This window comes from Aptenodytes forsteri, unplaced genomic scaffold (assembly GCF_000699145.1).
Source record: "Aptenodytes forsteri isolate BGI_AS27 unplaced genomic scaffold, ASM69914v1 Scaffold251, whole genome shotgun sequence".
Lineage (NCBI taxonomy): Eukaryota > Metazoa > Chordata > Aves > Sphenisciformes > Spheniscidae > Aptenodytes > Aptenodytes forsteri.
In genome coordinates this window covers 881,427-897,697 of record NW_008794082.1, presented here as the reverse complement: position 1 = coordinate 897,697, position 16,271 = coordinate 881,427, and the positions used below count along the sequence as shown (strand labels likewise).

At 37.4% G+C, this 16,271-nt stretch overlaps 1 protein-coding gene across 1 annotated transcript in view; it reads right to left on the bottom strand.

Moving 5' to 3' along the window:
* CBLB (Cbl proto-oncogene B) overlaps positions 1-16,016 on the bottom strand; it is a 134,650-nt gene extending 118,634 nt beyond the window's left edge. Inside the window, exons 1-2 of the mRNA XM_009272816.2 lie at positions 15,867-16,016; positions 6,394-6,644 (exon numbers count right to left, since the gene is read on the bottom strand). Coding sequence (XP_009271091.1) covers positions 6,394-6,644; positions 15,867-16,013 — 398 coding nt within the window. The 5' untranslated portion in view covers positions 16,014-16,016. The remainder of the gene's footprint in view (positions 1-6,393; positions 6,645-15,866) is intronic.
* Between the last annotated feature and the right edge of the window lie 255 nt (positions 16,017-16,271).

Below are 16,271 nucleotides of genomic sequence, written 5' to 3'. Positions count from 1 at the left end.
CTTCTAAAGCTGAAATGGAACAATGTAGAAAACTATGTCAGCATAGACATTGCATCAGTCTTACTGTATAATCCTAGTAGTAGAACTGTCATTAGCTTTATCACAAAGGAAATTAATATACAACACATGGAAAGTCTTGAGGACTGATTCCCCACAACTTTGTGCTTTTTGAGAGCTTTCACACCTGCACAAAGTGGGTATAAATGTTATGGCATCTTAATTTGGCAACATTATCATATAAACTTTTCAGAGGTATAAATGATTATACAAAGTGCAACAAGGAAAAGATCAGACTCTGTATATCCCCTCACAATCAGCTGAACTCTGCTCAGATGGGACTGTCAACACCACATTATTTGTAAGAAAATGTTTGAAAGAGACCTTGCACTAACACAGAAAATGCTGCCTGATTTTATAGCAGAGTAAAAAGTAAAAGACAAACAAATTGCACATATTACCCCTCTTCTACCCAACTAGATATGAATCAAGGATCTAAATCAATTATAAGAATTTACAAGCCGTTATTTTTTCATTTAGGATCTTTTGTGATTTTAAAATCCTTGTCTTCCTCTGCAATCTGAATAAATAGTTGCCTTTAAGTTATTTCGGTACTAATACTTCTTTTGTTCTCATTTGGTATACCCTCCCCCAAGTAGTGAAGATGATCAAAAACATCTAAAATTTAAATATTGCCTTACAACAACTGCAGTCACATAGCCTGTTTACATTTACATTGAGAACAAGCTGTCATAACACTCCCCTACCATTTGTAACCTCCACGTGTTCTCACCTGCCCTCTGCAACAAAAGTGTCTCTGTCTGAAAGGTGTGTTTGTGTAATGTTTCTTGTTCAATTTAGACTAGAACCAAAAATAGCAAATGGCTTGTGCTTCACTAAATTTGCACTAAAGCTCAATTACTCATGTGGTTCAGGTACACCAAAGGGTTTCTTAAAGCTGTTTTGGTTCACATCTGGTTTTACATCACATCTAAGGAACAGGGAAGGGAGAAGAGGGTGGAAATTCTCACCGTAACATAACAGCTTCAAAAAAAAAAAAAAATCTCATTGCATTTCTTTCTCCCATGCAACCCCATCCCATTAGTCATACGCTCTCTTTTCCTCAGGAGAAGCCTCTTTATTAGAGGTTATTTATTGTAGCCAAGTTCCATTCCCAATTACTGTATTATAGGTTATACATTGAAAGAGAAAGTGTCCTCTTTTTCTCTAGGGACAGCACAGGAGTTCAAGCAATGAGTCAACATTCCAGAAGCCTTTTAAGCAGAGTAAGATGGCTTCTTTTCCTAAAAACCTAGTGAAGGAACCATCTAAAAATACAGGTAAATAAATACAAGAGAGGAAAGGACAAATACTAGATTCTTTTGCCCCAGCTTCAGCAAGATTAGAATAAAGCAGTCAATATATTTGATCTTTAAAACATGTTGACATATCTTAAGTATAGGGGTTTACAGATCATGTCAGATGAGATTGATGGTACGTATAGCCTAACTGTTCAGCTCAGAATTTACTGAAGACCAAAAACTACATAATATGCTTGGAAAATGGGACAAATCACAGGATTCTAAGGAGCCAGTAACTTTCACCACAAGATCACAACTTCAAATCCAATCGACTTTGGTGAAGGTTGCCACTCTTACTATCCAACAATTACTGAGTTACCTATGTGGTTAATAGTCAAAACTGGCTCTATGAAAAGAGCCATTAACATCCTTTTCTGAATCTGTACATTCTATTTGTCAAACAAGAAAACCATCAGCCAAAACAATCTTAACTTGTCCAAATAAAATCATCCTGAATTAGAAACATACTCTTCCTGATCCTTCTCTCAGTCAACAAAATCTCCTCTGTCTGGAGACACAAACATGTTACAAGGTTAGCCAAGTTATAAACTTCCTAACTTCCTGTAAATAAAACAGCAAGTTTGTGGTAGAAGATGAAGTAATTCAAAGAAGTAGGGTAAGCTACCTCTCACTTACCACAGGACAGAAGTACACAAATGGCTGTTGCTGCCTTGCAGCTGACACAACTGAAGTCCATCCTGATGCTTACCCCCGTAACTTCTTATCAAGTCCGTACTTCTAGAATAAGGAGGGAATGGGCTAGACGTTTCAGCAGTAGAAAGGTCTCTACCGAGAATGCTGTGTACTTTGATGTGCCAGTTCAGGGACTTGACTCAAGAACTTTGACTGATCTCAGTTGCCAACACAGACTGAAGGAAGGGAAATGGAATACTTTACAAACTCTCTAATCAATATGAACAGTAACAAAGGAGAACCTGACCTATCACGTGAACCACAGGTATAAGACCTCCCTAGAAGACTTAGAGAATATAAGAATTCTGCACTAACAAAATAGTTAAGCAAGCTGTAAAATCTAGAAGCATGCAATTTGAATCAAGACGCCAGATGACCAGATGTGCAAGAGAATTTAGCGGGGCTTTCTGTACAGGAACAGGAGCGGGTTTGTGACCGTCTTGAAGGACTGCCTTGACTCTGACTTTCCCTATATGCACACCTCTTTCTACATCAACCCCAGAACAACCTCAGCTCTTCTCCTCTTGCCATCTTCATCTGTACTGCCCACTACTTAAGAAATATCCATCTTTCATCTTGTCTTCCTCTTCCACTTCTGCAATGCCACTTAAAATCAAGTAGCCAACTAATTTTGGCCGAACCAAGCAGCAATTAAGAGATTATTAAAGATAAGTATACACCCTGGTTTTATACTTTTCCTCTTCTCCTCATATAAAGGGCATACAGCAGAAGGCATGCAATATTAAAACAGACAATGAACAAGTTCCATCTCAAGACGTATTCTTCCAAGAACACGATTTACAGATAAGCACAGGAAAGCTCATACTTGTCTCCTTTACTAAGAAATGGTTGTGTTAGCCATGAGGACCATGTCCAGCATCTTGAATGAATCCAAATATAATCTCCCCACTGCCACTCTATTCCTCCTCTATTATTATTTTAACTTACGTGCTTGATTTCTAAACCTGGCTAACATAGTTGTCTGAAAAAACTGCCAGCCTACAAAGTTTTTATTTTTTCTGGATGCATAATTCTGGAATGCAGCAAGACAAAAGGAAGTTTGGACTTCACAGAAATGATGCCTTCCAGCTTTAGTCTACTTTCCAATAAACAAAGGGGAAAAAAAACCCAAAAAACACCAAAAAACCAAAACACCAGACCCTCAAAGACACAGAAAGCCTTTTAAGAAGAGTAGATGTACCTGAACCAATAATTTTAATAAGCCTGTGTTAATAACTTTTAAAAAGTAAAATCTGTGACAAAAAAAAAAAAATCTTTAAATTACTTCATACATAGAAAAACTGTGCAGCCTATATCTAGTACAGTTTACAGAATTTATTGAACATCGTCTCTTACTTCATTAAGCAAGAGGACTATGAGAGGACATAATTTTATACTAGATGCCATATCCAGAAGGTAGATGCAATTCATATACAATAAACAAACTTGTAAGCCATACTTTCTCTGCTTAGCAAGACTCATCCCATAGAATACAGAATGACAGCACCATCTACTCTTAAACGGCTATCATATGTGTTTGACATGGAACATAGGATAGAGAGGCAACACCATTACAATGTAAGCTTTTGTTTTAGCCATTTGGACATAATCTGACTGGCACACGATCTTGCGTCAGCCACAGTATCTTTGAGAACTAAAAGTCATGACAAATTCTTCACAATAGAGTAATTTTGGTGTCATCAGGCAAATAAAATTACATTTTACATTTACAACTGTATTGGCATTGGTTCCTAAATGTACTATCACTATAAAAGTTAAAAGATTATTCAGTAACCCTAATAGGTTAAAAGTATACCAATCAAATGTATATATAGAATGCTTCCAAATGCAGCCAGTTTCCCTTTTTCATGATGACCTTCTATCCAGAAACCACAGAGACACTAACAGAAAACAAAACAGAAATGTAAGATTGAAAACCACAGAAATTGGCCAGGTGTCAACATGCGAGGCTTTTGGCTTGCCTTTTTTTTTTTAAATTGACTACACTTCACTTTGACAGTCATTTTAGAAACATCTTCAAAAACCATTTATTTAAATGGTCACTCCTACGTTTGCATTATAACATTAACAAATAACATACTTAGGTTAATGCAATCATATTTGGAAGCAAAGAAGCTAAAAACATTAACAGCTTCTTTTACTAACTTACCAAGAATTAACATGATTAAGTATGTTGAAGCACTGCAGAGCAAACAGGTACCTAGTCATAGGGTTCAGCAAACAAGTATACCTTCGTTCAACTTTAAACTAGGACACACATACAGATAAAACATCACCAGTAGATGAAAGAGGGTGCACTGAAGTCACAAAGATGTAGACTTTAACTTATAATGGCATGAGGCATGAACTGCTGGAACAATGCTTACACTTTCTTTTTTTTTGTTTGAGCATTCTGACTGTATGTCAGAACGCAGTTTGTATAGGAAACAACAATTTTAGCACAGGAGAAACATTTCTATTGTACTCTCTTCCTCAAGCGTCAAACTCCATCAGTCAGGCAAAATAATATGGTTGTCACCTTCTGAAATAAAAATTCAGAGAGCCTGAAGTAGTTATTGTGATTCAGTGCACTTCATTACTATGTTTTATTTTAAAATCCTTCCTTTCCAATCATCTCACAAGAATGGCCCAAATAAATGACAGTAAATATGCTAACTGCACCTTCTTCAAAAACTGTTTGCTTCACAAAAATCATCCTTATATCACCACTGTTATCCTTATGCAGGAAATGAAGTGGGTAATTGGAAAGAAGAAAGCAACTCAAGCAACTAGATACAGTTACTAAGACACTGTTTGAATGACTGTACAGAGCATATAGCAGACTTTGAAAAAGTGACACTGAAACTGGCTTTAATTTATTGCTAACTGTAAACAAAACCATAAGTAAATCTGGGTTTCATACAACATAGGGAAGTCAAAATAAAACCCGTTTACATAATGCAACCATTTATGTCAAATTTCCCTTACCATAAAAAGTTCTTACTTCCTTTGCAACACAATGACTTCTGTACATACAACAAATGGGATATTAAAAAAAGAACCCATGGGCTCAGTGCTGAACAGTTCTTCCAGAGGTTCTGGTAAGAATGCATCTACAGTGAAAATGTTCCTTTACGTACTTATAAATTCAAACACAAAAAACATTCATCAAAATCTTTATTCATCACTAGAATAGCTCAAACTGTGTATTTTGCTCCTCTTAGGCAAGTCGCTCCGAGTATATTCACAATTGGACAGTCTTTACATACTTTAAAAAAAAATCCTTAGACTTTAAGCAAGCTTCAGACCCCCTATCAAGCACAGGAGACTACCACAGTGCACTGAATAGCTAAAATCATTGCTAAAGATCTCAAAGGAACATATGTATAAATCAAACATAACAGCAGTGACATTTACAAGAATGTAGACATTTCATGCTTCTACCAACACTTTCACCAGCTGTAAAACTATACTGCAACCCTGCCTCTGAGCTCAGGTGCAAACAGAATGGCAGGTATTCAATCCTCCATTCACTTCCTCTCTATCTCCCATTCCCCACTATCTCCTTTAAAAAGGGGAGACTCTGGAAACAGCATCGTATCTTTTATTTGAATAGGTTTAAAGATATACCACACACTGCAGAGTCTAATTGCCACAACACTGCTGTACCCCTTCCCAAAACAAAACTGCAGATTTTCCACACAAGTTCTTGAAATATTTTTTTTAAATATTAGATAATAAAATCAAATATTAAAAACTTCTTCACTCACCACCAAGAGTACGCATAAAGTGGACATTAGTCCCCGTTATTAAAACTGAACCACTGCAAATCAGGAATCCATTAGGTTTCTGAAAAGGCTTCTCAGCACCAAATTAACATTATCATCACCTTATGCTAACATCACACAGTATCTCAAAAATGTGAATATTGTTTTGCTCCATTTCATCACTTGTGAAAGCTCTAAGTCAATATCCACCATGGCTCCCACAGTTTTAAGAACTGGGGTAGGCAGGTCAAGCTCAATCCAAGTAACAGTCACTCTGTCTCTGCCAGAGGAAAAACTAGATATCGTAAGGCCCTGTGAACAAGTAATTACAATGAAATGAATGTTTTATGAAGGAAATGCACTTGGTTTTAAAGGTCACAAAGTGACAGAGAAGAGCACACAGTGGAACAAATCTAGCAAATTACTGATTGACCTGCAGGGTCAATGAATACAAACGATAAATATTTCTGCTCTTTAAATAATTAAAAATGTCAAAACACAATGGCTGCAGACAAACAGTGTTAAGAATGCAGACAGGCCAGACAATCTACTTCATATTTAAATATTTCACTTACCTGTCCTGTGACTGCTCCTCATACATTCTTTCCTTTCCTTCTTTGAAGAGTCTTATAGCCCGTTTTGATTTTTTCATGAGACTGTCAATGTAGATTTTAAAATATTCATTCTCACTGAGTTGTGCAAGCTTCTGGTTGTCATCATATTTGCTCAGTATAAGTCGCAAATGTTGATAGGTGTCAGGTAAAATGTCAAGTATGTAAGGTGGGCTGTTTTTGAGCTGAAGCTTTGGGTTTTGGCACAATCTTACCTATAAGCAAAAACAAAAGAATGTAAAAGACAAGAAATATGTTGGGGCAAAAACTGATCTGACATCTTAAAATTAATAGGTGTAAGCATACTCCTCTAACCTCCAGGCACAAAGAATTAAATCCTACTTCATTTATATTCCATGAAATCCCAACATAGTATCTAATGTCAAAGGATGTAAAATTTAACTTAATCCTGTCACATCCATAAAAAGCAAACAAGCTTACTTACATACTTTGGGGTTTTGCTTTTAAAGTAAGAATGTCTTTGCCTGCCTACTATATGGTAAGGAGTATATTATCAAAACACAGTATGCAACTAATGCCAAGAGCAGTAGTTTCGTACAGATGTTTGCTGCAGGTGAACTTCCTTATGGGTATTTAAATGTCTACTAAGAACTGACCCTATAAATTACCTTGTCATCTGCTGGCTCCCTCTTTTCTCTATCCAACAATATAACCTCTTAGAAACTATAGGAATTTAAAGTTTGAGAGGTCTACACATATGAAAATGGTCTGAACATCGCCAGTGGTTCAAAAGCTATTAGCTACAACAGACAAAAATTAAGTCACTCACAAACAGGTATCGTAAACCAGGAAACAAAACATTATAAACTCAATGTTTTCCAGTTCATGGTTGTAACAGAAGATAACATCTTAATGGACTTCGAATCATCATGTTCCTAAATGGCACAAAAATTAATTGAATAATATATAATTTACTTAAAAGAATAAGCTTTAGATGAACTGAACACCTCTGTGTGAATCTAGTCTCCACTGGAAATGTTTCTGGAAAAAGGTAGTACTGGTTTTGTTTCCTGAACATATACAAGGTTAGAGTAATTATCTCCTGGCTACCTAAATTCTCTGGTAGTTTGTTCTGTAATGTTCTGTACTAGAAAGCGAAAGGGATCGAAACTAATGGGTAGTTTTTGAGTGCTATTGCATTGAGCTATCCACGCTCAGCTAAAACACTGTAGAGGGACACATTCTAGACACGTGTGTGCAGCTGTACATATGCAAAGACTTATGAAAAATTAAGTCCATGTGGTATAAAAGTTTTATAGGTATCATTTGGAGATCGCCACATTATATATTAGTGAGTTTGACATTCCTTTGAGGTAACTAACGAGGCTGTAAAAACATCTTAATACTGCTGAAAGCAGACTCCTATTCCTACTAATGTATCAACTTCAAAAAAGTGCAGTCTTGAGCATTTCCGGGGGAGCGGGGGGTGGGGGGGGAAACAAACTTGTACCCTATAACATTCACCTCTAAACTCACAGCTATATCACTATTGCTGACCCCTCCTTCAATTTCTAGATCTACACCATTAAGAAATTCACTGCCTTAAGACTGTTGCCCCTAACAGACCTTCATGCACCACAAACAGCAAAGCAAACACGTAATTGTTTTTTCCCTCTGAAACATACACACAAAAACACACCAGACAATTAGATTTAGGTAACTGGGGTCATAGAAAAGTGGAGATAGAAGAGTAGACAAAAGTCAAGCACTGACAAGTTTTAAAAAAAGAAGTCTAGCAGCATCAGAACAGTGCAAACTCATAACTACTACAGAAATGTTAGCACCATTCAAAAACAGTATTTAAAACATGACATTTGCAGTAGCTCCCCTCATTTCACTGATCCATTGTTACTTTAGTAATTTCTATTATTCTTTCACCTACTAGACCAAGTAATGGATCAGGAACCCTTCTGATGTGTTGTAGAACAGACAGTCCTTCCCACAGAGAAATTTACAATCTCAGTAGGAAACAAAAAGACAGCAGATGGATGCAGGCAAATACGAGTACATGAGCACAACGCTGCTCAACATACTAAAGGGTGGTTCAGGGCACTAGCAGTTAAGTATTTCTAGATATAAACAGCAAACAAAAGTTTCAAGGCAAGCTCTAAAATAATTTAGTGGCTCATAAAGAAATTCCTCCTAAGTTGAAGAAGCAGCTGGGAGGAAACAAAAAAAAAAGTAAAGCATAAAGATGTTTGGTCATCTCTTCATCAGGTGATGAAGTCTGGAACTGCAATCCATAACTACAAGAGCGAGACAGCAAGAGACTTTGAAACTAAAAATAAGTTGTTTATATTTCATGTGATAAAGAGAAGGTTATCAGGATAAAGAAAAGGACAACACGGTCCAAGTTGTAGGTTAGGAGATGCTTGCAGCAGCATTCTCAAAGCATAAAGGTTGGATATGATGGCATTCTTTCAAGGTCAGAAAAGCAAAGTTTAACTTACTGATACACAAAATAGCAATTGGATGAGCATTTTAGGTGAATGGATTGATGCAGAAGGTTGTATTTATCTGTGAATCACATCTCAATCTGAAAGATTCAGACACAACTTTCAAAAGAGCAGTTCAAGTAAAGGAGTTGCCTGAGTGAAGGCAGGATGATGGTATCACCCCAGAAGATCAAGGAAGGAACTAACAAGAGAGACTTATGAAGGAGATTAAACATTTCTTTTAGTTACACTGAAGTTAAGCCAACAGCTAGAATTCTTTAAGGAGATTTCAGAAACATGAGCAAAAAATTTTACATGTGTAGACAGATCTGAAGATCATCCATGCAGAGACAAACATGAATTTCTTTTTGTACAAGAATTAGAAGAACTGGAATCCCAAAGACAGAAGTGAAAGCCTTTATGAAAAACATAGACTTTTTCATCTGAACTTTTGTTCTCTGTGATTTCTGATTTAGTGAAAACTTGAAACAAGACTGACATTCTCCCAAAGCCAACTACAGATGACACAAATCAGTATCGCTGATTAGGCTTTACAACTTTCTGGAGCAACACGCACAAGGAAAAAAACAGCTGAAAAGAAGAAAATATTTATTCAGGGAAAAAAGTCAGCAATGAGAGCAGACCACAAGCAGAGAAGGCTGCAATCATTTTGAATTGCTTATTTATCCTAACTTAAATCTCACGATCAAAGAATTAATTCTCTTTCTGAAGTCTATCTTTTTGATCAGATGTGCCAACAAGCAGAATATAAGTGGTTTCCTACATACTAGAAGTACCATTAAAAATATAAAAACAACAGGAAAAAGCAAATTGCTTATGCTGATTGGTCTGTTTTCAACAGTCGGTCCATTAAAATATACAAAAAGAACATCCAGTTATAAAGAAGAATTAGTTTCTCTTTCAGGTGTTCTAGAAAGTCTTCTTCAGTCCAGTATCATTACATACAGTCAGACACACATCAAAACAGGATCCTGTGGTCATCATGGTTTACAAGGCTTCACCTTCTGCTGAATTTATAGAGATAAATACAGCACATTACTAGAACCTTCAACTCCAGAACAAGCCTTCAAGAGAGTCCTACAAAAATTCTTCTACAGTACAACTCAATCAGTCTTACACATTCTTATTGAAAAAAATGCTAACATTTAGTTCAAGTCAGTGACCCAATGAAGTAGTACAAGGCTTTCTTTACTTTACAGAGTACACAAGGTTTCAGTCCAAAGGAAATAAGTTTGTAAAGAGATGGCTGGTAAACCATATGGTTTCCAGAGTCAGGATGTCCTGACACATACCACAGCAGTTCACAATTAAAAGTAAGCAATCAGAAATGACATCTGCTGACGCAAAAGATTTACCAATGCACCAGAAGTGGCACACATACCTTTCTTCAAAAGAAAACAGAACTCAAAACAAAAGAAAAAAAAAAAAAACCGCCAAAAATAAAGACCTCCATATTGCACTTTACAAAACAACCCTCACCAACACTTCAGGAGCGGACATGAATCATATCACTGTGAGATTTGTGTACTGTTATGACTGGAAGTAAGCATGTATATATTTAGCAAGCATTCAGTCTAAAAAATGAAAAGCAGTCAGTCAGCAAGTTAGTAAGAAATGTCTCTCATTGAGATAAATGGAGACAAAGCCAAGCTCCTTTCACTACCTCACTCAGGATAAATCCAAGTATTTACTCCAGAATCACAGAAACAATAGAGTGCAATTCTGATTGTGAAGAACCAAGGCATTACCTTAATCTACCAGAAACAGATTTTGAAACAGTTAATTCAGGAACTTCCAGACAAGCTTACTCTAGTGCCTATGGAGAAAAATCCCAACCCCCTGTTCCCGCCTCTCCTCTCTCCCCCCCTCCCCCCCCCAACAAAAAAACCCACTACTCATAACATTTTTGAAGATGCTTGACTTAAATTATAAGGCATTATTTCATAGCATCTTCAGAGATGAGAGTAATGATGCCTATTGTATTTAGACAATGAATTTCTTACGTAAAACGGTACCTTCTATTCACTTTTTAAAGCAAACAATAAAGTTGAAAGCCCTGGACTCGTTTGACAAAAGAACTTCTGTTCAAGCAAAGTATAGCAGCCCTAACACAATCTGTTTAAACACCTAATGCTAGTCAAAGACAATACAAGGAAAGTAACACAGCTAAAACAGAGTGAGTATCTAATGAGTAGGACATCCGCTAAACACTGTTTTCAGCTGCAGTGAATAGACTAGCACAATCGGAGCACCAGTGCTTGCACACTTCCAAAATTACACTTCGAAACCATCTACTGAACTAGTATCTTCCACCAAGCAGTACAAAAAAAGTCCAACACTTTGACACAACACAGACAGCATAAAGGTAGCTCTGCAATAAGATACCATAACAATTCTCCAGAAAACCACAACACACAATGCTACCAACAATGAATTCTGAAGAACTTAATCGGTGAGGGGCTAATCAGGAAAATGGATGAAATATGAAGGAGCATAATGTTCATCATACAGCCCCCTGCCAGAAATCACATTAAATGCAATGCATTTTATTTTCCACAGAAAGATGGAAAGATGAGTTTTCTTTCTGAAAGAAGCCTTCTCGTCAAAATATAAGTAGAGGTGATCGATCACCGATCTTTTCAGCTGAGAATACAGTAAGTGCTTGTTCAACAGCTACCACACTGCAACTGTGCCATATGTTTCCATACTGGAGGAATAAGCAATAACAATGCTGATGCTACATATGCACAAGGGCAGCTGACTTTGGAGGGTCATTTATACTTTCTTCTGATTAGAAAAAGAGAAGCTTCCATTTCTCTGTTTAAATTTTTATTCTTTTTCCACAAACAGTGTATGCAGGACATAAAACTTCCTATCAACTTTGACCAGGTAACACACTGAAGAATACGATGGTTATGATTGATGATTGCCTTTTCTAGATCCTTTGTGGAACAATGACCTTTAATTGACTTGGAAGGTTGCACATTAATGTAACAATTACACAAAATGTTGCAAAGAATAACCAACGCACACATAGTTTCAACTACCATGCTCTGTGTACTCACTCAGATGCTGTTGAAAACTTGGATGCTGACAAATGTTAATTTAAAGAAAACCACATCACTAAGTTACAGAGGTAATACAGCTTTTACTCACTGAGTCAACAGTATGAGCTTTGGAGACTCACTCTAATTTGCTCTTAGGTAATTATGAAAAAGCAAATCAAATCGCCATCCCAGTTTATATAGTCAGAGTCAAACAACTGGGTGGGCCATGAGAGAGCACCCAAACAGCTTAGACAATATTGTTAATCTTCACAGTTGAAAATATAATTATTTTCAGGCACAATTCATAAGCGTGCTGAAAAGTGATGGAAAGTTGCTGAAATATTCCTGTTTTAAAAAATCCTGTTCAGAATGTGTCACAATTTTATCGGCCTGAAACCCACAATAGTAAAGTGTGCACAATAGTACTGCCAACTCTAAATAGCCCGAGCAGTAAATTAACTTAACTACTCCAATGTTTATATAATAGGCATTCTCTCCCAAAGTTGTTCTCAAGATAACCATTATCCTCTAATAATAATACACAGCTAGTTTCTAGTGTTTAAAATCATTAGGTTTAGAATCTCAGAAAAAAAAAATCCCATGTAATTTATGCATAGTTTAAAGGAAGATTTGGAGTTATTTGTTAACAATATTATTTTTTATTTATTTACAGGATATGAACTTTCTAAAATACACATCATGTTTTAAAAACAGTAATTTGCTTGCTAGAAGTTCAGAGATATATGGTCAACTTGCTTATACAATGCTAGCACTGGAAAGCAGGGCTAGCCTTCCAAACCATAAAAGGAATATTAGCCTTTGCATTGCAAAGGAATTACACAAAATATTTTTGGTTCTTAATGGTAAAGCCACTGCTTACCCATGAGAAAAGCAGCAGGGAAACTGGACGTTGGTGCTAACAGTTGATGCCCCTTTAATAATGCAATAAGTATTGTAAATTCATATAAAAAAGACATATCAGTAAACCTCAGAAAGTACCAATCCCAGCAGATGAAGAATAAAAAGGAAGATGCAGATATAAGATATACAGACAGATAACAATTCACATTCACTGATTACTTACAACAAGATTTTTTTTTTTTTTTATTCCCTGCAAGTATGTTGCTTACAGTAACTTTTACAAACAGGGCTCTAACCAGAGCACTACCCCAACGTTCTGTCCTGCTAAAGAACTCTTTCAAAACCCTTGCTTTTTTCAAACTGGTAACAGAAGTTTGAAGAGAAGACGCTTAAGCAGAACTGCAACCTTCTGCCTATTCTAACAGCTGAAGCATCAGCCCATGAAAAACAAACATTACCATGAAATCTGAACAATTCCAAAGCATGACATACAACCAATTCTACACAGAGAAGTTTGCATGGTATCTAAGTAGCCAGAACTTTTACTTACACCATAAAACCACTCTCATAGTATAGTTCTTATAGAGTAGCAATATTTGTAGTATTGGTTAATCCCTTACTGTTGAAAACAAATAATTCATACAGAAAATCTCATCTGCCAAGGGAGAAAATTACAGAATGAAGGAAAGGTAAAGAATGGCAATTTTAAGAAAGAAAGAAAGAAAGAAATGTAAACCAGAAATTATTGAGCTCTGCCCCTAGGTTTTAAGACTGCTCTTTTTTCACCCTTTGGTCAAGATAATAGCTTTGCTTTGTTTCCATTCTCCCTTTCCCTAACATCTTTAGAACGGGAGAAAACTTTAGCTACCTCACTGCAGAAAAAAGATGGTTATCACAGCTATTATAGTTAAAGAATAAACAAGGATAATGACTGTTATTACAACAAGCAAAATAGGCCTCAAAGCCACAATCTTACCATGAGTGGCACCCTATCAACTTTGCAGAGCCTACCGCCTTCACTAGGTATTAATTTGATCAGTGACCCACCACAGAAATCAGTCGTAGGACACACTCCAGAAAGGGGATTTGAAACAACAGTTGATCGAGCAGGTTTCTATTTCTGATTTTAATCCCTGGTTTTGATCTAGTCAGAGGAGAAAATGACCTTCCTGTGCCTACTGCCACATAAGGCTGAGAGACTTAAATTTGTTTGCCAACATATTAAATTTGCTCAAACACATCCTTTCATTATAAGTACCAAATGCTAAAAACTCAAGCAGCAAGCTACAGCATTCTCACACTATGACATCATTCTGTCTGGTATACTTTAATATAATTTGGAAATAAAATTTGATTAACTGACAGCAGCTTAAAGAGGATGCATTAAAGATCCAAATTGAGGACACTTATCCAGTAAAATGAAAAAGAAAGCACAGCGCAATGTCCAGCCTTTCCAGTGACTTCTGAAGAACAGGCCTTACTGGCTGTTCTGATGCTCTGTTGTAACCATGACAAACACAGTTACCGTATATTAGCTGAGCAAAAGCAATCCACAAGTCCAAGCGGCAGGGTTAAGGTTTTCTGGTAACCGTGAATATACAAACCAATCAGGGGACAAGCTTACCATATGGATTTGTAAATGGCCTGACACAGGGGGAAATTAAGCCATACATTCCCCACGTGGTTTCAACGATGACGAACGAGATTCCTGGTTTCCAAGCCAAACACTTCCTTCTACTGAAGAAGAGTGCCTGCTTCAAAGTATTTATACTTGCAGTTCTTATTACAAGATGCTGTTTACAGCATCCTGATCATTAACAGGGAAATGTCAACAAAGTGTCTGTGATAATAACCATTTCTATCAAGGCTGTTTTTTAAGTTTATAATCATCATCAGAAATCGTGGTGGAAATACAGATGCTATTCTTGGAGCATCAAAAAGGAGAGCATACAAGGGCTCAACCAAATACTTCGAAATTAGCACTTGTCAAGGCATATAACATGAAATGATCTCTACCATGTCAGTATAACTACTTATGAACTTTAAGAAATGTTAAACGCCTGCATTTTACAAGAGCCACAGGGAAAGCAAATGGTTACACTAATTCATGAAGAATCACTGAGTTAAAAACTCACAACCCTCTTGCCATACAGACCCAAGGCTAACAGGTAGTAATCCTCACTCCCCAGCAGTTTCAAGAGGAAAGTCTCAAGTATCACCGCATACGCAAAACAGAGTGCCTGCATCTCCTGAACAGTTATCCGTGTTATAATCAACTTGTTCCTACCATTGGTAAGGAACTCTCCTAGCTAATCTACCATCATACAAGCTGTCATTCTGTATAATACTAAACAAAATGTATCAGGCTGGTGCGGAGAACTAGAAGATCTAAAAAACTATGGTCTATCCCCCCACTTCCTGAATAACAAGTTTCAGTACAGCGCATTTCTAGTTTCAAAATGAAGAGCAGAAGTACTTAAAAATCATTAAAATGCAGAACACACACTTAAAAGTTAGGCGTGCCACACTCATCTGTTTACTAAACTGACAAGAGTGACATCCCCCAGTCCCCACGCACATTCCTAAAAGCACAAACGTATCTGTGTTGCCATCATGAGCATGTCTCACAGGACAATTAGCTTAACTGAAGTTTCATACTTCAGAGGTCTTGTTTGCAGACTAACAACGTGATCCAACACGAAACGCACAGAGTATGTGATTACAACTCTAAGTTAAGCAGCTTTTCGTTAGGACAGCTCTTCAAGTTTGAGTCATTTTAAAGGATCTGAAAATAACAATAGCCTAAGGCAAACACACACATTTGTTTTCCCTCCACAAACCAAGATTAAAAAAAACATAGCCAGAGGCCATAGGGGGGAGGGGGGGGAAGACAAATGGTGCTTAAATAACCTAAAACATAAGTCCCCTTACTTCCCGAGGCACACGCAGCATAGCAGTTAGAGCTACAGGAAGACGTTGTTTCCCCATGTGTACCTATTTAAATAGCCCCATTCTCCACTCCGTGTATACACGAACGCACACAGACACTCACCACTTTGTCCATAAGCTTCCAGGTCTTCTCCACAGTCCTCCGGTCGGCAGCTGCCTGCTTGGGGGGGCCCACAGCATCCTGAATGGCATCAATGAAGCCCAGGATCCGTCCCTTGCGCGGGTTCCGGCCGTTCAGGGAATTGGCCATCTGGGAGCCAAGCTGGCCGCAACGACAGAGAAACACAGACTCACAAGGTGCTCCGAAAACATCTTGTCATAAAACTCGCCGCAGCCAGTGAGGTAACACTTCCTTCTTCACGGGCAGGAAAGGGCAAGACCAGGGCAGGCTTAGGAACAAGTTTAACTTTGCATGACAAACAGCGTAAACCCACCTGGCCCGAGCTTACACTGGCAGAAGAGATCCCGGATTTATTGTCAACACCAACAGGCGGGAGGGGGAACCCAC